The sequence below is a fragment of the Pelecanus crispus genome, chromosome Z, assembly GCF_030463565.1.
Source record: "Pelecanus crispus isolate bPelCri1 chromosome Z, bPelCri1.pri, whole genome shotgun sequence".
Taxonomy (NCBI): Eukaryota; Metazoa; Chordata; class Aves; order Pelecaniformes; family Pelecanidae; genus Pelecanus; species Pelecanus crispus.
In genome coordinates this window covers 59,686,959-59,711,124 of record NC_134676.1, presented here as the reverse complement: position 1 = coordinate 59,711,124, position 24,166 = coordinate 59,686,959, and the positions used below count along the sequence as shown (strand labels likewise).

At 36.2% G+C, this 24,166-nt stretch overlaps 1 protein-coding gene across 7 annotated transcripts in view; it reads right to left on the bottom strand.

The window, feature by feature from the left end:
• The window catches only part of PAM (peptidylglycine alpha-amidating monooxygenase), an 83,762-nt gene that overhangs the window by 4,057 nt on the left and 55,539 nt on the right, over nucleotides 1–24,166 (bottom strand). For 4 of the 7 annotated variants that reach the window (XM_075727172.1, XM_075727173.1, XM_075727174.1 and 1 more), the window contains exons 14-22: nucleotides 17,552–17,857; nucleotides 12,912–13,041; nucleotides 8,410–8,526; nucleotides 7,829–7,901; nucleotides 7,098–7,305; nucleotides 6,218–6,418; nucleotides 3,357–3,475; nucleotides 2,829–2,928; nucleotides 1,437–1,490 (exon numbers count right to left, since the gene is read on the bottom strand). In XM_075727172.1, the coding sequence (XP_075583287.1) occupies nucleotides 1,437–1,490; nucleotides 2,829–2,928; nucleotides 3,357–3,475; nucleotides 6,218–6,418; nucleotides 7,098–7,305; nucleotides 7,829–7,901; nucleotides 8,410–8,526; nucleotides 12,912–13,041; nucleotides 17,552–17,857 (1,308 nt within the window). The remainder of the gene's footprint in view (nucleotides 1–1,436; nucleotides 1,491–2,828; nucleotides 2,929–3,356; nucleotides 3,476–6,217; nucleotides 6,419–7,097; nucleotides 7,306–7,828; nucleotides 7,902–8,409; nucleotides 8,527–12,911; nucleotides 13,042–17,551; nucleotides 17,858–24,166) is intronic. The other 3 variants (XM_075727176.1, XM_075727178.1, XM_075727179.1) reach the window with 1 other exon arrangement.

The following is a 24,166-nucleotide window of genomic DNA, read 5'->3' as shown; positions in this document are numbered from 1 at the left end:
AGTAACAGTCTGTCACTAGGAGGCTGTGAAAGTGCAGGCCGCTCCTGTCCATCTATTAAGCAGAGTGTAACACAAAGTCCACTGGCTCTTTTCTTCAAGTGGAGTTCAAAGATCATAGAATCACAGAACGCTTTGGGTTGGAAGGGACCTTTAGAGGTCATCTAGCCCAACCCCCCTGCAGTAAGCAGGGACAGCTTTCACTAGATCATGTTAATTTCAGTCTACCTACCCTAAGCAGTTTTAGAGATTGTTACTTAAGAACCGTTTCTTACCCTGGTGATACTATTGCATTTTTCTCTGTAACACTGGCAGCTAGCATGGTATCTACCTAAAGAAAGCTAAAATGCATTAATATATACTTAGGTTTGTTGTACTGTGGATATTCTAATGTCAACACTTCCCTTTTGAGTGCTTCAGGAGGACTGATGTACCAACAGGGATAAAATAGAAGAATAACAGTTCTGACAATAAGGATTTCATTGTTTTATGTCAGCCTACTTTATTCTACATGCTTGCAATTGGCAGTTGGGATCTTTTGGTATTTTTCTCTGGCTGTATATACATGGCTAAAGCAAACCACAAAAGCTCTGATTTCAACCAAAGAAAAACAGTTAAGAACATCTGAACATTTTGTAAAGGCCTCTCCATAGCCTGGTACTGTTTTTCTGAACGGGAAATGAACTTTTCCTTTTCAATATAAAAGAACCATGTAACAGAATACTAATGGTTAAAATTAGTTTTCATCTTCCTGAATTGGTATTCTACCCCTTTCAATCTTCTCTACATATATTTCTTTATCTCCTTGTATTAAGTTTCTACATGTTTTCATTTTCCTTTTTTTTTTCTTTTTTTTTTCATTTTCATGCAGATAAATTGAAAAAAAAGAATGAGTAAATCCAGGGAAATAGATCTAAACAGAAAAAATGACAATTTTTGCCATATGGTGTGACTGGCAAGGCTGTGTGCTGAAAGACTATGCAGAAAGATCAACCAACTGCCGTTGCAAATAACCCTTTTTTGGTGGTTGAGGGTTGTAGAGCAGGTAGAAGAGTGCTGGGGAGTTATGATCACAGTTATATTTCAGAGCTATTTCTGCATCTAAGGGAGCTGACACAGATACCAATCTGGACCATACCAGATGGTTCTGTGGAATTAATCCACTAGTTAAACTTTTATCTTAGTGTCTGTGAAGCACTTGTCATCACTGAAAATGAAATCTTTAGATTGGCTGTAAAATAGCATCTACTAGGTAACACTGTTACAAGCTGCCTTCTAGTGCTTCCTATACCAGCTCATTTTATCTGTAGTCACTGTATGAAATGATGGTGAAAAGTAAAACAACAGTGAAACTAGTTAGCATTTTTCCCTCCAAGTTGCAGAAGCAGTTCTAGTGTGAAAATACTGGTTCCTTCATTTCCATTATGAATCAGACTAACCTTTTATTTCCTGTACCTCAATACCAGCCTTTTTAACTGACCGATGTTCCATTTCTGTAAAACAAAATTATTCTTCAGGACAACTGACATTTCAGAAAGACACTCAGTGACATTTTCCTGCTAGCTTTCTCAAATGTACAGTATAATCCTACAGTAAACAATCCCATCAGCATCTGAACTTCACGAAGGAGAGTCAATATAAACTATTGCATGGCTCACAAGGCTATAGAAAAAAGAAAAGGTGTTTGCACCAATTAACTCTTACACCACTGAGAGATTTTACGGGCATGTGTAAAGGTTCAGGGATTCCCACAAAAATAAAACTCTTAATTATAATCAACATCATGATGGATTAAAGGCTGGCTGAATCAGGTCTCCTTAGCAGTTTTATACTTCAGCAAAAGCTAAAAAGAAAATTATATACAAGGAGTTTCCTCACCTAACCTGTAAGCGATAAATAATTCCATTGTTTTTTTGTTGTCATGTTTCTTTAAATAAAAGCCTAGAAGTGATCTTGTTCACATTACTATATGCAGAAAAAGCCATATCCAGTCAGAATTACAATTTATCTGGTCCAGTTTCCTGTTATTAAAAGCAGCTGATACCAGATGCCCCAAAGGAAAACCCATGAACTATAAACAAATATGGAATAACTGGCTTAGTCAGAAGTTCATTTATAACAACAGACTGGTGACTAACACCTTGAAGCCTGAGGCTTTATCTCTCTCATACATTTTTTATCCAATATAATGTAACAGTGGATTATATTTTTATTCCTGTAAAATATCTAATCTCTCTCTGAATCCTACTAAAGTGATGTCTGACTAATCAGGTCCCTCTCACTGAAATCAGGCTTGGGCGTTACTAGATTAAATCTGGGAAGTGTTTCCACTTCATGGAAATAGGACTTCAAATTATACTAGATTCATTTTCTAATGATGAATAGTCCCAATAAAATGAATATAAATTTTAAGTTGTCTTGTGTTTTTACTTCAGCCCCTGGGAGTTTCCTATATGATAAGCTCAAAGGAAGCAGTGGACTTCTGAGCAAATGATGTATTAAAGTTAGTAAAATGCTAAAGAGTCATGCTTTTGTTTAAGCAGGTACTGACATGACAAGGGATAGATCTACCATGAGGCAAATGCATTTTGATTCTTCCTGCGACAAATGAAATGCACTCAGGACTCTTTTGACAGAGCATGCAGCAATGCTGAAGAATGGTCTTTTAATGAAAACTGAGCAGTATCACACAGCTTCTGCAAGCAGAGCTTGTAGTGTACTTAAATCATTGTCATTAAGCCACCAGTTCTTTGCCAGCAGTACCAGATAAGTGGTAGTGATCTGAAGATACAAAATGTGAACTTCTGACATTAAGAACAAAAAGAACATACTTTCTGTGGATGCAAATTTCCACACTGCTCTGGCATGAACATCTCCAACGAATACTGTTTTATCTTCTGAAGCAACAACATCATGTGGCATCTCAAAGCTCTGTGAAGATAAGCATTCACAAATTACTCTTAAGTGTCTATACATTCATGAGGCCTCCTTAACCCTGAACTTGAGACTGGTCATAATCAGTCCTTGGACTGGAAAACGCAGCAGGTTTGTTCTTCTCTTAAATTAGCTTTTAGAACTGCCTGACAGCAATAAAGTAGGCTTATCCTGACTGAAGGTATTATCTGTAGGAATCATCTTGAGGGTAGTATCATTTTCGAATATGTACCATATGTAGAAACTAAGCCCCGAAATTCTAGTGTCTTTATTAAGTTAATATTATAAAGAATCCCTTTTGAATACCTTACATTATAAAACATCTTATTTCCTGTAATAGTTTTATGAAAGTTGGAGAAGTAGGATGTTACCAACATTCCTATATATATAATTATATGCACCAGGCACTCTGTGCAATACTCTACCTTTCTAAGCGGAATGAAAGTATCAATTATTTCCCCGGTAGAGAAGTTCATCACAAATACTTGTACTGGTTCCGCCTCTCCAGGATAAGGCATTCCATTAACTGCAAAGAGGAGACCACCTGCAACGACATTGTATTTGCTTTAACAACCTACACGTAGCAAACTAGAATGAAGATGAATTTTAATAGTATAGATGAAAAAAGGCTGTCTGAGAGGAAGACAGAGACAAACAGAAAAGTAACTCAATAGGAAACTAAATCACAAGAGGAAAGTTAAGCAAAGTATAACAGGTGAAAGTTTGGCATTTAAGAGATGCACACGTTGTCCATATGAGAAGAACAAGCAAGGCAATATTTTACAGATTGGTTAAATGTAAAAAGAATGTAAAAGGGTTAAAAAAAAATAATCTGAAGAATGCTTTGCTCAGGATGCTTGATCTGGTAACGGGAAGTTCTTTAAATGCATCAAAAGCAGAAAGTCACCTAGGGAATCAGTGGGACCACAAGAGGAAAAGGTGTGAAAGGAGGACTCAGGGATGAGGGGCCTGTGGCAAAAAAGCTCAGTTTCTGTCATTTTTTTCTGTTGAATACATTGGTGAGGTTCGGACCCTCTATTTTTTTCATAGCAAAGTGGTCAGAGGAGCCAGCTTAACTGGAAGGAGATACACAAAAGGTGTTAGACAAGTTGGAGGTTAATAATTCAACAGGTTTGAATGGCATTCACTCAAGTTCAGAAGGAACTCAAATGTGAAATTACAGACCTCAGGCCAAGCTGAATAACCTAGCACTGCAAACAGCCACTCCTCCAGAAGACTAGCAGACTGCCAAAGTAATGCCTGTCTACAAGAAGGGCTCAAAAGGGTGCCTGGAAACTATACGTCAACAATACTGGCTTCCATCCCCAGTAAGATGGTAGAATCCACAATGAAGTATAAGACATGGGTAAGTGTGGTCTGTTGGAAACAGACCTGTTGGTATGGCTTCTCTAAGGGGAAACTGTGCCTCACTTCTTAACGGGGAGAAAAAGCACACTAGCAAAGGAGATTCTGTAGACATATTTGGATTTTCAGAAAGCCTTTGACAAGGTTGTGCATCAGAGGTTATTAAAGAATGTGAGTTGTCACAGGACTGAATGAAAGATCCATTAATGAACAGGAAGCAAGAGCAGAGCTTAAGGGCAGAGCTTATAATTTTTCAGGATAGAGAAGTCTGAGTAGTGTGATCCTGCAGGGATCAGAGCCAGAAACAATTTCATTCAATAGTCTTCATCAGTGACCTGAAGAATGGGGTGAACAGTTACATCTCCCAGTCTGAGGAAGGTACTGAGTTCTGCGAAGCAGTCAAAAGCTGATGATATTGAGAAAGTCCGGAAAGACTTTTTATAAGAATAAGTGAGTTGTCAAACAGATGGCAGAAGAGCTTTAGCAAAGACAAATGCAGACTGACGCTTCTGCGAAAATATAATCTAGATCCTGCCTACGTGATGTTTAGCTTGGAACTGGCAGCTACAACTCAGGAGAGACATCTTTGAGTCTGTATGTCACTGTGTACGGTGACAGCCAAAATTTCAAAAGAATGTTGGGCATCATCAGGAAGAGAATTAGGAATGGATGGGACAGTTCTGCCACTATGCAAAAACTTAGCACGCCATCATCTTGAGTACTGAGTGCTGTTTTACTCTCCACATCTCAAGAAGGTCCTAATGAAGTTAAAGATGCTAGAAGAGAAAGGCAACTACAATAGTCAAGGGGCTGAAGCAATTAAATGGCTTATGGGGAGAGACTAGGCTGACTGGGGTTCTTTGGAGAGGAGAAGGCTAAGGGGCAGCAGATATGGGGAGTGTGGAACTGTTATTCACCAACTCCCCAAATACTGGGACTGAGAATAACTCAATGAAACTAGGTCACTTTTTTAAATTAAAAAAATGAAGTGGGTAGTTAACTTCTGGAGCCTATAACTGCAGGATGTCAAGGAGGCAGACAGTACAAGCCAGTTCAAAATGGAATTAGGAAAACTCATGGGCAATATGTCTACAGAAAGATACTACAAAGAAGAGGAGCTACCTCCTAACACACCCTTAAATAAAGTGTTTGTGGATGCATGGGGAGTAAGAGAGGAAAGGATCACAAAATGCAGCCGGGCTTACACATTCTCCTTAGAATGCCTCTCTTGCTGCCACTATCAGGGACACAGCACTGGGCTATAGATAACAAGCATCTCATCCAGCACAGCATTCCTTATGTTCTTGGCAGATGCAAGGGAGATAGCCCTGATATTAAATTTGGTATCAACTGCAGAGTCAGGAGCCTGACACGCCAAAATTCCTCATCCAGTTCTTGACATTTACATTACCTTCTGCATTGATATTAAAAATCTAACTCAAAAACTTAATACAGTAATTGTTAACCAGATTGTGATATTAAAACACACAACGTTTTCAAACTGTTTGGTTTCAGATTTTTTATTTTATGAAACCCAAAAGTTTTCTTGATAGTTTGGAAGCTCTTTATTTTGCTCTCTTCAGTGGAGCTTGAAATAAGTATTTTAAAACAGTATTATTAAGTAATCATTGACTGTGCAGTCACTAGGAAGCAAACAAGTTCATCTTCTTGTTGACATCACATTTAGGGAGTCTAATTGGTCATTTCTCAGGATCAGAGATTATATGCAAGCTTCCCTCATCCTACAAATAGGAAAACAGGATAGTTCTAAAATTTTCCTTTACATCAGCTGTACTTTGAAAGACAATAAATATCTGGCCTAAGATAACATGATGGCACTCTTCATGAAATAACACTGTGTACTGTGACATACTGGCATAAAGCAACTACTTGAAATCTGAAGAACAGGAAAAAAGATTACCTGGAACATACGAAACTGCAAACAACTCTCTTCCGAATGATTTGTGCTTGATCTCTCTTATGAACTCCCCAGTCTCTAACCTGAAGCACTGAATTCGACCATTTTCCCTGTCTGCAACACACAGCTGACTGAAGTCGGGGATCAGGGCTAAGCTGTGAGGGATATGAAACTGTCCAGGTCTGGCTGTGCCTAAAGAAGTCTCTGCAATACAAAATATCCAGGTTTGTGTTAAGTACACACTGAAACTATCAGTTTTGCTTAGAAACAGCAATATGTCACATAATGGAATATAACATTGGGAAAAGAATGAAGTCAGTTTGCTTTCTTCTCCTAGCAGTTTTACTTGTTTAGGTAGGTAAAGTGTGGTAGTCTTTTGCGTTGTCTTTGTAAATCATGAATTTATGAATTTGCTATTTCTCTATAACATTTGGCATAGTTTAATGCCTGATACATAAATCTGAGTCAGGCAAATGTAATTACTCATGAAACTTAAAATAGATGGGATCATGGCAGAAATCTTGTAGAAATGGTAAAGGCTTATACTATTTGATCAAATGTTTAAGAAAAAAGTAAGGTTTTTGTGAAAGTCAGGATACGGAATATTTTCTTGATAAGATAGGACATGCCAATACTTGTACTGAAAGCATGCTAACAAATTCCCATTTTTTATTTTTAGTTAATATGTAACTATTACAAGTAGCTGTATAAAGAGAGAAAATTGGAATGCAATGACAAGGCTGAAATTCAGCTAGGGCCTGGAAGGTATGTTGGTAATAGAAATTCATAAATAAAAGTAATAGTAACATCAGCAATCTTATGGTTCATCATGAGTTCATGAAGACAGCAGTACAAGTAAAGTACCAAGAGCTCTGACCTGTACCTTCTCCCCACTGCATCATGTACAGTCCATTTGGAGAGAACTGAATGATTCGACTGTTACAGTAGCCATCAGAGACATAAATGCTGCCAGTGATTGGATCCACAGCCACATCCGTTGGTTGACAGAAATGATTTTTGTCACTACCTGGTTGCAAAGCCACTCCTAAGATGAGTAACGGTTCTTTGTCATCTACTCCCAGTTTGAAAACCTATTTTTTTGGTCAATGGGAAAAGAGAAGAGGTTTCAGTTATGGAAAGTGAAATATTAGAGGGATGACTGTCTACAAAAAAATATCTATTACTGTGTATAAAATGAATTTATAATCAAAACATAGTCTTGATATATTGACCATTTTTTCAATAATGTTGATTCTAGGAAATTTCTGCATAAAATACAAATTTCCTGTGATTACAGCATATGATTTAGTTTCACATGCTGGGTTTAAGTACATAGGAGAATTGATAAGCAAAGATGTAGCAGAAAAATCTGTTCTTTTTCAAAAGAATCATTGTTTTAAACCAGATACTTTTATTTCTGAATACTATGTCCATGTAGCAAATTATTCAACACAACTATATTCCATGAAGGCCACAGGGGTCAATTTCTGTAGGCATATTCTTAATGTTTATCTTAACAGGCCTAAGTAAATCACTTATGTCAAATCTCTAGGAAAACAAAAACATTTTTTGGCAAAATATTAAGGTCCTAGTATTAAAGCTTTGACAACTTACCTGATGGAGAGCTACATCAGTGACCCAGTAGTTACCATTTTTATCTATACTCAAACCATGTGGTAAATAGAATCTGAAAACACCAATGTAGAAGACTCAAGTTAAAAACATCTTTCAGGAAGAATGATGTACATGCAAAGATTTCACTTTTTATCTACATATCAACAAATGCTGTACATATTAACTACCTGTAGTATTTAATGAAAAGATACATTTAAAGAATAGAATTTTCCTGACAAGAGTGTCTCAGCTCTGAAATGCGGTTATCTCTGGTATGTCACTCAGACTAATATTTGGTATCTCTAGGGACAATATACAATACTCATGAGCTCTGCATTTCTGTTAATCTGGCTGGCAGATGAAGTTCTATGAATTGCTAGAAAGCAGAGGTGGTAATGATGTCAAATTACTTTTATTAGTTGTTGATTTTGTAATTTTAATTTCTTTATTAATTGAAATAAACTCAAAGGCTACAATCACACAAATGTAATATAAAACATAAGTGAAAATGGGCTTGGGGACTTTTTGGAGTAAAATATACAAAAATGTTAGTTCTATTGATAAAAGCAAAAATAACTTACAGACTTTTGCCCATGGAACGATGCAGTTTTGCATTACTTGGATTCAGGACGAGAATTGTGTTCTGTTCAATTGGTCCAAGTCCTCTTTGCTGATAAACAAATTTACTGTCAAAAGAACTACAGAAAAATAGTGGAACAGAAAGCCAGCATTAGATGGTTCCACTGATGAACAATACACATGCAAATTAAAGCTGACTTTTGTAGTTTAATTCCAGTGTGGGGGTTATTAGCTTCTTTTTTCTTTAAGTAAGCCTTATTACATGATTGTAAGAGTTATAGTGTTGGATGTCTGCATTTCCTACTGAGGTTTAAGTTTCTGCATAGGCTACAATTAAACAATAACATTTAGATATTGCCATTATGTATGGTAACTATCTGTGACTATTTGTGTAATTTCTGATAGAAATCAGTAAATTCTTTTCACTATGAATGGTTAAGCACAAGGTGATAGTTATTAAAACTCTCTACTGAGCCTGCCTAAATGCTCTGCCATGATGCTATAGGGAGACATAGGGTAGATGGTACTGGTGTAGGCTTGTTTGACACAATCTGCTTTTTTGACCATGGTTCAGCAGGTGTTGTTTTGTTCTTTACCATTACTGACAGTAATCTTCCATAACAAGTGATTTTGGTTTTAAATATTTTTATTTAAAAAGGAGTCTAATACTTGTAAGGACTTGCTCTAGGTATGGATGACCACAACTGGAGAACCAACACTGGACAGACTGAACTAATATTATTACTAATGTTATTATTAATCAGCATAGCTAATCACAAAAGAGAATCTTTGTGATGGTACGTATTGTACAAAAAACCCCTCAGAAAACAAGATTATATCACTGGAGAACTGACTAGCTAGACAACTTAAAAAAATGATTGGCTTTCCTTATTACGATTTTGGTTCTTAGTAACAGGGCTGTCCAGACTTCTAAGTATTCCCTGCTAACAACTACCCAGCTCTTCTGGGAAAGTGCTTTCAGTGTAAATAAGAGATTGTATGGTATTTTATGCAAAGGAAGCCCAGTGAACTTTGAAGAGGAGTTTATGGGAGTGATCTTCCATGCATTTTCTCCCTGACAAATGTCCTCTTCTAGGAAGAAGACTGGCATGCTACAGAATCATGGTCACTCTTTCCTTCGCAGGTAGTCAATGTTCCTTTGTTTCAACTGATAAATGAGAACACGAACTATGCTGACTACTGCTACTTAAAAAGAAGCAAGACCAAAAACAACCAATCAAATAACTGAATACCTTACCATTATATGTCATATTGCTCTGCAGCATGGTTTTCTAATAGGTTCTGCAGTTTGATATCGAAGGACAACTAAAATATGCTGCATATGTCACTACTTCTGATTTCAAACCACAAAGCTAATTCCACAGCTATTTTTCTACTTCTCAGCTGGCCACTTCACACTAGTACAAACAATTTATTTCTAAATTTAACATCCTTCTGGTGGGCTACATATTAAATTTAGACTGATCTCATAATCCCTGAAGGCACAACCCTGAGCTCTGTTCTTGATCAATATCCATCACCTTTGTGGTAGTGTGCTCAGCCTAAATTAACCTGCCTAGCTTAAGAACACAGTAACAGGAATGCAGTTTATATTCTTTATTAAGTCTCTTATAAATTGCATGAATAGTATATATTTTTTATCACAAAATGCAAAATAACTTCCAACTGATTCATTGCTCAGCCAGATGAATAGTTTTTTTTCATTCTGAATAGCACACGCTGCATATAGCAAAGACTGTTCTGAAACTGAGGACATGATGTGGTAAAAGAACCTGACCTATTTAAAAGGATTGTTTAAAAAAAATTGTGCACAGAAAGAATGCTACAGCCACTGAAAAGCTGCGACTGTATTATAGGGCTTGTCCTTGTATAACTGCTTTTGCATTCTAATGCAGGCTGAAGTTGCCTTACAAAACAGCACAGACCATTCATCCAGCTATATTCAGTCGAATGAGCAGCCAGCTTTTATGGCATATATTAATAATGCATTGGAAACATTTGTGCATTGCCTAACAGCACAGATAATTTTTGTTTAATTTGTTTCTATACTATACTGGTGAAGCACTGAAACAAGAGAAAATAAATTCTGGGCTTTCAGGCTTGACTGATTCATCACGTTTATGATTTGGTAATGAATATTATACTCAATTAACTGTATTTGTAGCTAATTATTAACATTAACTTACAAGTCCGAAATCCCTCCCCATAGAATAGTCATGACAAATACTCATTTCAAATACTCATTTTTCATTCCTCTTTATTGAAAAATAAGAACACATATACTCCTTCCTTTTCAGCACAACCCATGAAAGGGTTCCCAGACTATTCCATATGCCCATGACGTACCCAAAGATAAGAAGGGAATGCTGACTGACTGAGCACACTTCTGTGTGCGTCTTCTCTGTGCCACAAGATGTGGAACAACAGCTTAACCACAGGCATGTTTTCCAAATATATTGTTTTAAAGTCACAATACTCTATATAAACAGGGCTACAGAAGTTTTAGCCTGTCTGATTTAAGGGTTCCTACCACCAATAGCTTTCCTATACACTGATTAACTGTCTTCCACAAGAAGAAGAAAAAAAATAATACTTGTGAACAAAACTCTGAAATGAATTAGGATTTCATGTGTAGTTATCTTTACGGAAGACCCATAACCAGGTTCAGTTAACAACAGCTCATCTTGTATCTTGGTTACATATCTGGGACTGAATGCTTCTGATCATATTTACAAGGCCAGGCAGTTTCACTTTGTTCCATCTTCAGTCCCCACATGATGGCAAATATGACAAGCTCCCACACAGGACTGATGTACAGATGAATACTACTAATACTAAATAGAAGATAAAGCATTTTTCTGGGAAATCCAACAACCACAGGCTAGAAATACTCAAAATATGAACAGTGGCTGTTGTCAAAGACAGGGGTGAGTTAAGTGAATCTGTAGTGTGATCCAGCACATGGTAGGTACATGGATTTCCAGACTCCAGACCACAGCTCCAATCTTCTGCACACACACCACAAGAAACTTGAAGTTCAGTCTGTCTCTTGACATGGTCGATTCATTATGCTCACTTGTTATTTTAGGAACATTAATGTTTTTCTGTTCTGTTTAAAATCTGTAGGATCTCCAAATACTGCTTGGTCTCAAACTCCAGTTTTGTGCTCTGGGTTGTGGGTATACCTCAGTTGCCAGACACTCAAAAATACACATTTCAGAAGTAAGAAATGAATACAACTGCCAGCCTATTTTCAAGTATTTGTTTCAATTCTTTCTTCAATGACACAAAGAACAGCACTTATGTTCATGTGTAGGACAAAAACCACCAAATCAATATCAGCTTTTACTTGAAGCTTCAGTAATACAAGTTGCAGCATGCGTCATCCTTTCAAATTTTATAGTCTATATTTATATACACTTGAGCTGGAGAGATAACTGATACAATGCATGAGACATAAATGACTGCCTTATCTGCTGCACTGTTATTTAGGTAAAAACCCAAAGAACCGACTTTCCTCCATAAAACATTATTCTAAGCACAATTTGTTATTGTAAGGTTGAGAAAGCTGCCCCCCCTAATTTTCAGAAACTATGTTATCTTAAAATGAATTCATCAGGAGTTGAAAAAAACTCTACTGTTTAGCCTTATAGCTATATATATGGAGAACAGACACTTAAAAAGAAGATAAGAAAAGCACATTTAAAAAGGGTACTACCTAACATTCTGTTACAGGCTAATACTATTTCCTCACAGTGTTCTGTTACAATTTCATGGATTTTTTTCCAAAATGTCCATCTAAACAGTTAGACATGCTATTTTAAAGCTCAAAAGCATAAGAACATTGTAAAAATAAGGACACTATACTTTATTTGGAATGTTCTGTTCTTAAAATAATATACCTTTTGAGTATGTTACTTTACAAACACTAGAAAAACGGCTATTATAAAGTTGGGATTTTTTTTGTTTGTTTGTTTTGAGTGACACTAAATGCAGTAAATTTTATCAAATGAGTAGAACAAAGCCTGTTTTGAGAGAGTGCCTTATAACAATCCAGTTTTGTTCAGACATAAAGACAAAAAAGAATGAAGATACACCGCATCTAGCTTTGCATGTCTTAAACCCAGGTCCTAATAGTAGTATACCATACTAAAACATCATTCTCCCAAGCTAATTAGTCCTGCTAAAAACCATGGAGAAGCAGGGATAATTAATCTCAGTATCATACTAACATGATTATGCAGTTTAAGGACCTAAGGTACTATGTTTATTTTTCTCTGAAGGCACATTCTTAGACCTAGTAACCCCATCGTCTTGAAATTGTCAGTCACCACTTCCATTCGGAGTCTCCCAAAGGCACTTTCAGCCAAGAAACTGAATTTTAAATGGAAAAGGAACAACGATCTGCCTTTTCTTGAGAAGATACAAATAGCACGCGCCAATTTGACCTTCTAACATGACATTTGGCACAGTATCTACTTACTTTTCATCCCAGACACGATCACCTCTGTGGAAGACAACTAGTTTATTTTCAGGGTCCAGAGCCAACCCAGAAACTTGACCTAGTTTGAGGTCTAACCCAGGCCACTCCACAGCCTCTTCTATGTGGAAATCTGACCAAAGAAACAAACAAACAAAAGAGAGACATTCATGTAGTACATTTATAAAAAAACATGGTTAACTGGCTTTTGGTACAGACTGTTGGGAATTATATGGACATTTTATTACATGCAATATTTCCATTAATGCATTGCAATTTAATTCCAAGCATAGTTTTATTATAGTAAAGCATGCACAAGCACTGGCATCCTGCTACATATAGGATGACAGAAACTTCAAAACTGCTTTTAGATCCATTCTTTTCTCCATCTTGTAAGGATACAGACTCTAGAAGATTTAGGGGCTCTGTGAATACTTTCTACTTTGAAAGATTAAAGAAATATACAACTACTATTCAAAATCAGCAGGCAAATTTAAATATTAACCTATCAGTGTTTTATTAAAAAATGCATAACAAAGACTATGAATCACTAAACCAACTACATATCAGAAGTGGCTGATTCACAACTTTTTTTCAAAAAAGCTTTTAACACTAAGAAAAAAAAATCAGGGAAGGAAGAAAAACAGCAATGAGAAGCAAATAAAACAGTAATGATGTGAAGTCTGCCTATGATATTTCTTGCAGCCAGAATATGCATTAGTTCTGGATAGTGTTCATATCTTAATCCAAATATTATAAGGATGAATAGGAAATGGATGTCTAAATCTGATGACAAGAGACGAAGGGTAGAATATCTGTCATTGTTTATGCCGTAACACACTGTTTTTAAGAATACTGGATCATTTTTGAATAACACAGATCTGATTTTCACACTAAATCAACAGCACAGGATTTAGCAAGTGAACCACTACTAAAAAGCCGTATGCTTCTTGCGTTTGTCTTAAATTGTAACACTCCTCAATTAAGGGAGACAATTTAGTTTCAACTTAAACATTAAAATTAGAAATATAAAAAGGTGTTTACTTCAATCTCTGTTTTACATAAAAATAGACTTACACTGATTAAAGGCATGAACAGTCCAAAATTTGAAAAAGTTGCAGAGTCTTGGCTACAAGGATTAATTTCTCACAAACAGACTGCTTAAATGCTATTTGGAAGAGGTTGGTCTGGGTTGTTCTGGCAGTATTAAAAGACAATTGGACAACATTCCCAAAAATAAAAAATATAATGGCAATAAAAATGTCACTAGTTCTGAGAAAATTAAAAAAACCCCAAATCCTAAAATGCCTTCTACATGTTAGGAAATCCACCACTCCTTTCTTTCAGAAATTGATTTGTTCAGCATAATTCAGGTATTTCTAATATGCAGACTTTGTATGTAGGTACCTATAGCCAAATGAAGGTGAATAGAAAGCAATTTCTTTGCAGTTATGTGAAACTGGAGCTGTTTTACTCTTATTCAATGTGTTTGATAGCATCACGCTGTACTTTGCAACTTTCGGTTCACCGAAAGTTCTGTGTTTTGCTGTGATCCTAGAAACTGGTCACTGGGGTACCACCTAGCCAGGTGAAACACATATCCCCACTCACAAAGTGCCAGGGCATCAGTGCTTTGAAATAAGGCAGATCACAGACCGTAACACAGCACCCAAGGATTCTGAGAGGGTTCAGCTGGAAGATCACTTCTAACGAAAGGAAAAATGAAAAGGAAAACAATGCCCAAAATCTTCAGGTCACCTGTGCAACGCAGCTGTTCTGATAAGCATACCTCGCCCTTCCATTTCACTTGGACGAGATGTAGTCTGAGGTGTTACAGCAAGAATGGGGTGGAGGGAGAACCCCACAATTGCACAGGGGAAAGATAAAGCCAGTGCTCAAAACCTACCACAGGCTAGGAGATATTTTACCTTTGCCGTTTTTGATACCATAGCTAAAGTAGGTGACAGAGAAACTCTTTAGGCCAACACAAACCTTAGACAAACCTAAGGCAATCAGCAACTGCAGTGAATCCAAGACAGTAATCAGGAACTTCTAAACCAAGAAATTCTACTCTGTAGCAATTTTAGCTGAACAAAAGTTCCAAGCTAAAAGAAAAGCTGTTAGGAAAAAATTATACATATTCATACTTCGGTACAGTTCAGTTTGTCACAGCAGGTGCAGTACCAGGTATATGCATGGACGTCAGCATTTTGAAAGGAATAAAAGGATGGAAATCCAGTGTCTGATTCCTCACTTCCTCATCCCATATCAGTCTAAGTTAACTTGCAGAAAACTTGTGTATGCTTAATGTTACAGCACCCCTTGGCCTCTAAGCCTTTTCCAAAAAAGCTAGAAAAATTAAAAGGCTAAACATAGAAAGCCTAAATTTTGGCCTCTGTAAAATTCAGTCTCTCAAAAGGCATGTAGTATAAAATACAAAATGTTTATAGTTACACTTAAAGGACTAGAAGACTTCTGATAGATCAAAACAATAAAATGAAGGTATGGTGAAATACAAATACAAATATAAGTAAGCACTGCACAACACAATTTTAAAAATTGGAAAATTACACTGTCTGCCTTAATTAGGAGGTATAATTGTACTGGTTACAGTGATGTTGAACAACCTGACATTATTGACCAGTCTTGGGATACTAAGATAACAACAGTGCAGGAAGAGCAGTAGTATAAAGTTATAAACATAACATTTGTAACAACCTCACTTAACATATTGGTCACTTGCTATTTCAGACCAGTTAAATGTTTAAAATTAGAAAATTTTCAAGACTAAAAATATTAAACTATTTTAATTCTGGTAATTTTTAAGCAGTTAAATGAAATTAATTTAACAGCAACCAAAGTCTTGTCCTAAAAATAGTGAAATTTTTTAAAATTCAATATAGTATAGAATTTTATAGGGGGTGCACATTTTTTTATTAAATCAAGACAAGTTAAAACACTTTATGTTGCACCACTTCTTCTGAAGAGGAAAATTCCCTTATGGAAGGGTCTGTTCTTCTAATACAGAAATACTACCCAAACCGGAAACTAAACATGTGCTTAAAGATTTTATTGCTAGAAAAGTTCTTTTGCCAAAAGATGGCGCTGACAGCTTCTGCAGTTCAGAATTTCTGTAGTTAGCAGTATCACAAACATTAAAAAAAACCCACAATGCTAATTAAGATCATTTCAGTTTTCCTTTTTGCTGTAACTCAACACTGCATCATTTGCAACTCCATTTATTCCTTAGTCTTCCACCAACAAACTCCCCCAAAATGAATATATAGCTACTAAAGTAGCCAAGTAAATGCTTTCTGTAGTTAGAATTCATGCCATATGGTGTAACAACTAATCCATTTATTCAGTTCACTGACACTCCCTCCTCCTCTGGATCAGTTAAACAGAAAGGAAATTTCTTTTCTCCCCTCTACACACCACTTGCTATTAGTCTGAACTGAACAAACTGGTTTTGCAGAAATGCTACATGCACTACTCTTCCAAGCAATTAATTCCATTGTAGCTTATGGAATTATTTATGATTTACACCTATGTCAGGTAACATCCCACCTGTTTTTTGCCCCTATGCCAGTAACTTGACAGGCTCTCATTTAACTGACTAGCATAACATAACATTGGAAAGTCCTTATCTTTGGTTTTCTGTTAAATACAAACCCAGAATTTTGCTGAATTTGAATACTATAACAATCTCACATAAGCGGAGACAATACATGTTAACATTTTAAACTGAAATAAAAATCAAACACATAATGAATGATGTATATTTGTACAGTACTTGGAAACATCAAGCTGGCTGGTTCCAACATAAAAGCAAGCATGTGCTGCTACAACTTACGAATACAGATGGCTTTCATGCATACATACCAGTTTCTTTTATGAGATACTCGTCACATGCTGCATTATCTAGCTTTCCACATTAGCAAGTAACACTAAGCACAATCAATATCACAGAGACCAAAATGCAAGTAAAACAAACACAATAATTCCATGGTTTCTGCTGTCATAGAAACCTGAAGGGAATGAATTATAATCCTAGTATAATAAAACAGCCTGTCCAAGAGTATTTGGGTAGCCAAGCCCGATTTGAAATAAATGTGCAGAAAATTTTACTTCTCAAGAATTTTTCAGGATTAACTACCACTCTTTCTAAATGAGAGAAAAAATACCTGATAGATCTACAGCAATAAATTTTATAAAATCTTGTATCTGACAAATCAAGGTAATCAGAAAACTCATAAAATGGATCAGTTATCCCAATGGCCATTTTATAGTAGTTATTTGTATTATGAAAATTCTTCACTTCCTGTGACTACTATATCCTGTGTTTACTTTGTTTTAGCATAACTGATACCAAATCATTAAGTAGAAGTCTTGAGAGTAGAAAAAATACTTTATGTTCCAAAAAGTACTGGTATTGTGCCATTGGTACATATTCTTTCTTCACACATGGAGGGGGAAAGAACCCCACTGAAATACCTCTATAATAGAGGAAGAACGTTTCCATAATTAGGAAAACTGTCACGTAAAACACTTCCAAACATCAGTTGATATTCCCTTCAGATTTTGCTAATGTGGATCACGCTCTTACATTGCATTTCATTGTATAAAATTAACCCCTAACCCACCTCCTGTATGTTCTTTTTCCCAGCTTCCCTCACCATGTTTAGGCTGTTGTAAAGAGAAATGTCTGTTCTCTGGTGGCCTCAAGGTAGACTCTAGTCTGTGAAATTTGTGAATTCTGTCTCTGACAAGAATAATATTGTCCCTCTCATCATGATTTGTGATCTCTCTGGCAAGATCCTTCTTTTGGACTACGTTAGCAATCTCATCTACAAGATCTGATTCTGCCTTTTCTGTAGGGTTATGCTTATGCACATGCACAACATCTTCCCTTTCTCCTAGCAGCCTGGAAAGGAGTGAATAGAAATCACCTGTACAGAAAAGAGAAAAGATAAGAGGAAAGGAGGGAAAAAATAATTATAACAGTTCATGTAGTTTTAGAAAGCTTCAGCAAAGTATAATGTAACGAAGTTATTTAAACAGTCATTGTCAAAAGTAATATGAGGGAACTGTTTCAGCTTTGGGAATAGAATAAGCCAAGTCTCTCATATGAAAAGATAGTGTCAAATCTTTATCAATTTTTATTTACATATAAATGTCCACTTTTACCTGACACTCTGGCATCAAAAAATCATCACCTCTGCACAGATGTTTTTGGGAACAAAAAAAAACAAATGAAAAAGCAAAAAGTGTGCAAGTTTCAGAAAAAGGATATTTATGATGGAATTATCTGGATTTGCCAGGCTACTGCAGACTTACCAAAGAGGCAAAAAATTCTATAGTTTTATCAATTTTTTCACTTATAAAGACAATAATAGACAGTCATGATGCATTTCAAAATATATTTCTTTGAAATCTGTCATTGCTAAGAAGCTTAGGCTATAAGAAAAGAAAATTTGACATCTGCAAACAGATTCCATAGAGCATACTGTAGAAAGAAGACACACTAGTAAAACAGAGTGATCTATTAAATTTTCATTTATTAATTCAGTGTGGGTTCTATCCCTCCTCTTCCTCCAAATAGTAACACCCCTTAGTCACAATATCATCTTGCAGTGCAAGGAACAGTATTTTCTAAAGCTGCTTGCTAGCAACGCAATTATCACTACAGCTTTCTTAGAGACCAACAAGCATTTCAGTAAATTTCAGAACAGTAGCTCAATGCAAACAAAAATTGTAAAAAATTACAAAAATGTAAAATTAGGTATGCAAATTCCAGAACCACAATTTCTTTGCAAAATATTCAAACTACCCAAACAGGTTTTGATGAAGTCACTGTTCAATTCTTTTTGCAGGATTAGAGAAAGTGATGACACTATGCAAGTACATCCCTCTCCTAGGACTCTCTGCTAAGCAGCAGGTACCCAACTTGTTAGAATTTATTAACTAAATATCTTGGCTCCCTGAAACAATTATCAGTTCTGTCAAATACAACTGCACCATATGAATGGAAAGAGACATCCAATATGCTTTAAGATTTAATGCAAGTCGGTATACTTCTATTTCATTTTAAGTACACATCACTCATGGTTAAGAATTTGTATTATTTTATGACAGACTATAGAAGACTTTTTTCAGAAAAGCAAAACTAAAATCAATGAATCTTTCACACAAAAACCCCATCCAGAACCAGAAACCATCACTTGCAGCCTGGGGCAGAGGAAATTAATTCTTTTGGAAATGACCCTAAGAGGATCTGTCATGTTTATAAACATTCCTAGTTCAATGATTTTGAGGAGGATTCCATTCCTTGCCCTTGGAAATTAAATATCCCAGATGAAATCTTCTGTCAGAAAATAATTACTGAAGTAACAGGACCAATTTCAATGAAATGAACAAAGCAAATTAGGTAAGAGAGAAAAACTGTTAAGCTATATAACAAATATGAATTACTCGCTTCAAATACAATTGTGAAGCTAGAATGCTTCATAATCCTAATACTGTCGTTCAACTGGTCCAGCTGCTGATTCAGAACAAATAAAAATGTTCAAAAAGTATGACACCACAGAATTTTTGGATACAAACCATATTTATTCTGAGAAAGGTTTATAATTACATTAACCAGGTTCAGTAGTCTCTACATAAAGCATCTAAGAATTGGTGCTGATGCAGAAACACATCTGGAATTTCCTTTACTTAGGAAACATTTGGTATTAAAATACTCTCCATTGGCCTAAACTATATTTTTGCACCATTTTAAAACTTAAGCAAAGTTCATATGCACAAATGTTTTGGTTTTATCCATGGCTGCAGACCCACAGATAAGCAAATCCTGCTGACTTCTCTATACCCAATCATTTCCAACGGAGAGGTCTGAATGGTAAAAGCAATGTTTTGCCTAATTGTAACTGTGAAAAGTCTCCCTAAACCAGCAAGGCTGGTGCTTTTTTAAACTGCAGACCTTTTTAAAGCAACTTTAGTGGTCTTTGTCCAGTTCACTCTTTCCTAGTTTTGTATGAACAGTCTGATCAATTTACTTGTAATTCTTGGTCACAAAAAGAACAATATGCTACAGTTTGTATAAAGGTTTCAGATCCCTAACTCACAAATCATATGCTCATTCTATTTGAACAATGAAGTTTGCCAGCTTCCTGCTTCAGTCAAAGACTCTGTTGTGCAATGGTTGCCACAGAATAATTAACTCACCCTCTAAAATAGATATTACTTGTATTAAAAAAACAAACAAACAAAAAAGTGCTTCAGTTTGCCTGTCTGAAATTAGCTTCTCTTACTACAAAAGAAACTGCTAAGAGACAGGACTCACTGGAGAACAAGAAGAAAAGAGAGCAGGGGAATCCAACTTAAAAACAACAAAAGCCCAGCGAACAATTTTTAGGACAAGGTGCTTTCATGGAAAATTCCAGTGGTCTTTACAGGACTCAGCTCTAAGTAGCTTGATCAGTTTTGGTTTTCTCCTAGCACTGAGCCTATGATCATAAGATATATGAGGAACGTTCAAACAGTGGAGTACTGAGTAAGGTGGTTTGAGTACATCACTATCAGTGGCTATAGATGAGGTATTTTCCAAGTTGAGCTTGTCCTGTTAGTGCTTTCATTAAGCAGGGGTGTTGTAACCACAACAGTTAAGAACATTTAGGAACTGTCTGAATGTATGAAAAAGGGTGTGTACCTCAGAGAGTGAAAGTGGTCTGAAGTGTAGCTGCGCTGAAACTGTGATCTTTACCTTAAGTAAATGCGTTTGAGAAAATGGATATGAAATGTCTACACCTTAATTTCAAAAGACATCCATGAAGCCTATATATCTGCCCAGCATCTCTATATACTTGGCACAAACAGCAGGCTGAAGTCTTCTGTCCATTTCTTGGCATCTTGACACAAATGAGAGTATTTACAAAGCAAAAAAGATGTGCGCAGATGCGGAAGGGAAGGACTGAAGTTTCCTGATTACCCAATGTATGTAACTGTTCGCTAAACTCCACACATTGAATGGAGGTCCTCTATTATTTGGGACCAACTTTTTTCAGCTTTGTTTGTGATCCCCAGGCACATTCCAACAAATTTTTAAGCAGTGTATTTTTAAGAAGTACTTCAGAATTCACTACAGATAACTAGCAAAGAGCAGACTCATGTTGTTTCTGAGTAACAGTTGCTCTCTGCAAAGCAATATCCAGCAAACATCAAAGCATAATCACATGTTGCTGCTTTACAGCTGTCTTGTACTAGCTGGAACAATTGAAGGATGTTGCTTGCCTGAAGATACTCAGTGGGAAAGGAACACCAGCAATATGCACCATGTTATTTGTTCGGTCTTGTTTGAGATGAGACAGCCTGGCCTTTAGAATGCCTGCGTATGACTAGAAGAAGACATGGGTGAATGAACAACTTGCTCTTGTTGAAATAACTGAAGCCTAGCAGTGCAGTCTCAGGGAAGCTGACTGATTAGGTTAGTTTCACAGAAGATACTTACATGCACTTCTTATATGTAAGCTATCATGACACTTCCATCTATGTAATACAGTAAAAGATGATTGGCTACAAATACCTAGAGTTTATTCTATTCTGGAGGAAGTGACAACTGTCAAGACCAACATCTCCAGAATGAAACAATGCACAAGCATACTTCAGTAAGTTTAAACTTAATTACTATGGTGGTTCTACACTAGGAAAATTATTTTACAGAACAGTGTTTCGGAAAACAGTCATACAAACAAATAAAATTGTAATATTTTATTGCAACTTTGTTGCAAACTGTGAGCTGAACCTCACCTGACATCAATAATTAAGACCAGATTAGTTTAAGGTTAATAAAACAGCTTAGTATATTGACCACCCCTTGGTGGTCTGGGTAGAATCCCAATGGTGTTGAACTACCCCTGTCTAAAAACAGTCCTTTTTTTCACAAACTAGAGCGTGATTTCCCCAACTTGCAGCAAGCAGTCACTTTCCACGGTCTTTACGCAGCACACCATTATTGCTGTTGGAAGTACCAGTTTCGAGACTGGATGATAATTCTTCTACTGATAATTTATTGCTTTTAACAGCAATGCACAAGTAAACAACAAAATATGCAACACGGAACAAACATTTCAGTTTCTCAACTCACAGATTCAGCTATAACCTAGCAAAATATTTCCAGCAGTGTAACAAAAATGTTGTCCAATAGTACTCTGTGTGTGTGTGTGTGCGCGCGCGCACTCATGTGCAAATATAGCATACAACAACTGAAAATAATTAAAAGATGGGTTAGTTATCCAAAAGGTAATACATAGCAGAATTATGTGTAACCTTAATTCAGCCCCCATTTTGTATGGATTATGGTGTTAATTTTTCTTACAAAGAAACCTCCTCATACAATCAATGAGCCATCACTATGTATTTGTATTTAACCTCATTCAAAGAATCCCCCTCCAAGCACCCCTGAAGTGTTTTACCTGAACAGAAAGACTTCTCTTAACATTTCTATTCCATCATCTCTGTTTATGAAACACAAACACTAAATTACTTCATTATCACAGCCTGTCCTATGAAATTAAGGTCCATAATTACTAATACTTTGCTAAAGATTACAGCCAGAACTGTCATTTAGCATCCATTCATTTTGGGTGTCCACCTAGAAACATCTCAGCTGGCATCATATTTCACATCTTATGTACAAGTCACATCTCCAGTCAGTTTCAGTAGGGGCTGTGTATAGCCAAGACTTAGCTTCAGTTTTTTGTTTTGTCCATCCTCAAAGACTAGGAAAACAGATCAGGAAATCAACTTCACAAAGGTACCTAGCTACCTAGAGCTATTCAGCAAATCTGGTAACAGTCTAGAGTAAAACACACTTCCATCAGAGAGCATCAAATTGCCTTAGACCATGAAGTCATATTCTTTTCTTTACTTTGTTCTCTACTTCACTCACTCTACACATTCTAGTCTCTAAAACGAGGTAGAAGTCCAGTGAGGTGTTTTTCTATGCAACTTATCTCACCACCAGGACAGCAATTCTATGACTGCCAACTTAAAGCAGCATTTTATAAAAGCTAACTTCTGAATGCTGGACTCAAGCTGTAATATTATTTTGCATGTAGGAGGTTTAATGGGATTTCAGTTAAAACACTCAGCTGTGAAAAAGGGACCCCACATAAGCCTAGCTAGGACATTCAAAAAGAGAGATCTTAAGCTCACTTGTATTGAACTTCATCATTTGAGCTACTTGTGCTTGAACTTCACCATTTGAATAACTTGCGCTCATGGTAATCATGAAATAATGGGGGATGAGGGGAAAAAAAATATTAGCAGTACAACTGACCAATACTGAGAGCAAAAGGATTGCAACTTTTGACTGTCATTTCAGATTCCATCATCAGAGGCAAAAATATACGAATTACTTTTTCACTATTAACTTCTAAATTCCCTAAGCCAGACACAAGCAAAAATGTACTTTTTAAAGTGTCAGAGTAAGCATTAATGCCAGAAATAAAATGAAAATCCCCTCTCTTTTTTCCCTCCCATGTATGTGTAACGTATACATATGTACACACATGTCCTTCTAAAACAAAAAATCAAACCTAATTTTTGCTTTATATGCTGCAAGTGAATTTTCAGTTCAGCCAGCCTTGATTTTTTTTTTTTAACCATTTAAATGTAATTATTGGCTTCACTAGGAAAAAAAATTGCCCCTTCTGCTTCAAAAGAAAGTTTATGATCACACCTAATGCACACAAAATGAGGTATCAGATCCTGAGTCACAGGTCAACAAATTAAATATTGCACATCTGATTAACCATCACCTATATATTCCTTCCTTGTTATTAAGAAAACACTCCTGCTATTGTGCCTATAGAGCTTTCAAATAGAGCAGCAGCTGACTTTCTCAATAGTAAAGGCTGCTTCACTGCTTGAATACCAAAACAAACCTGAACTGTATTATATTATGCCAAAGTCTATAGCCAGCAAAGTGTTGAACAAACAAAATGAAACACATTTAGGTCTTTTTTCCACAGGGAAAGAAGAGATATCTTGCAGACATGGTGAATGCTACAAACAGAAAATAGCTTTTTTTCAGTACTGTATCTATTGAACGCAATTTAATCATGCTTCTATTGATGAACAAAAAATAAACATAAATAGTATTTGTTTTGCTAGGGACTTCGTGCTTTAGCAGGAACAGAAAACTCTCTAATATGCACAAGTGTCTAAATCAATTGCATTTCCTACAATAATTAACTTCC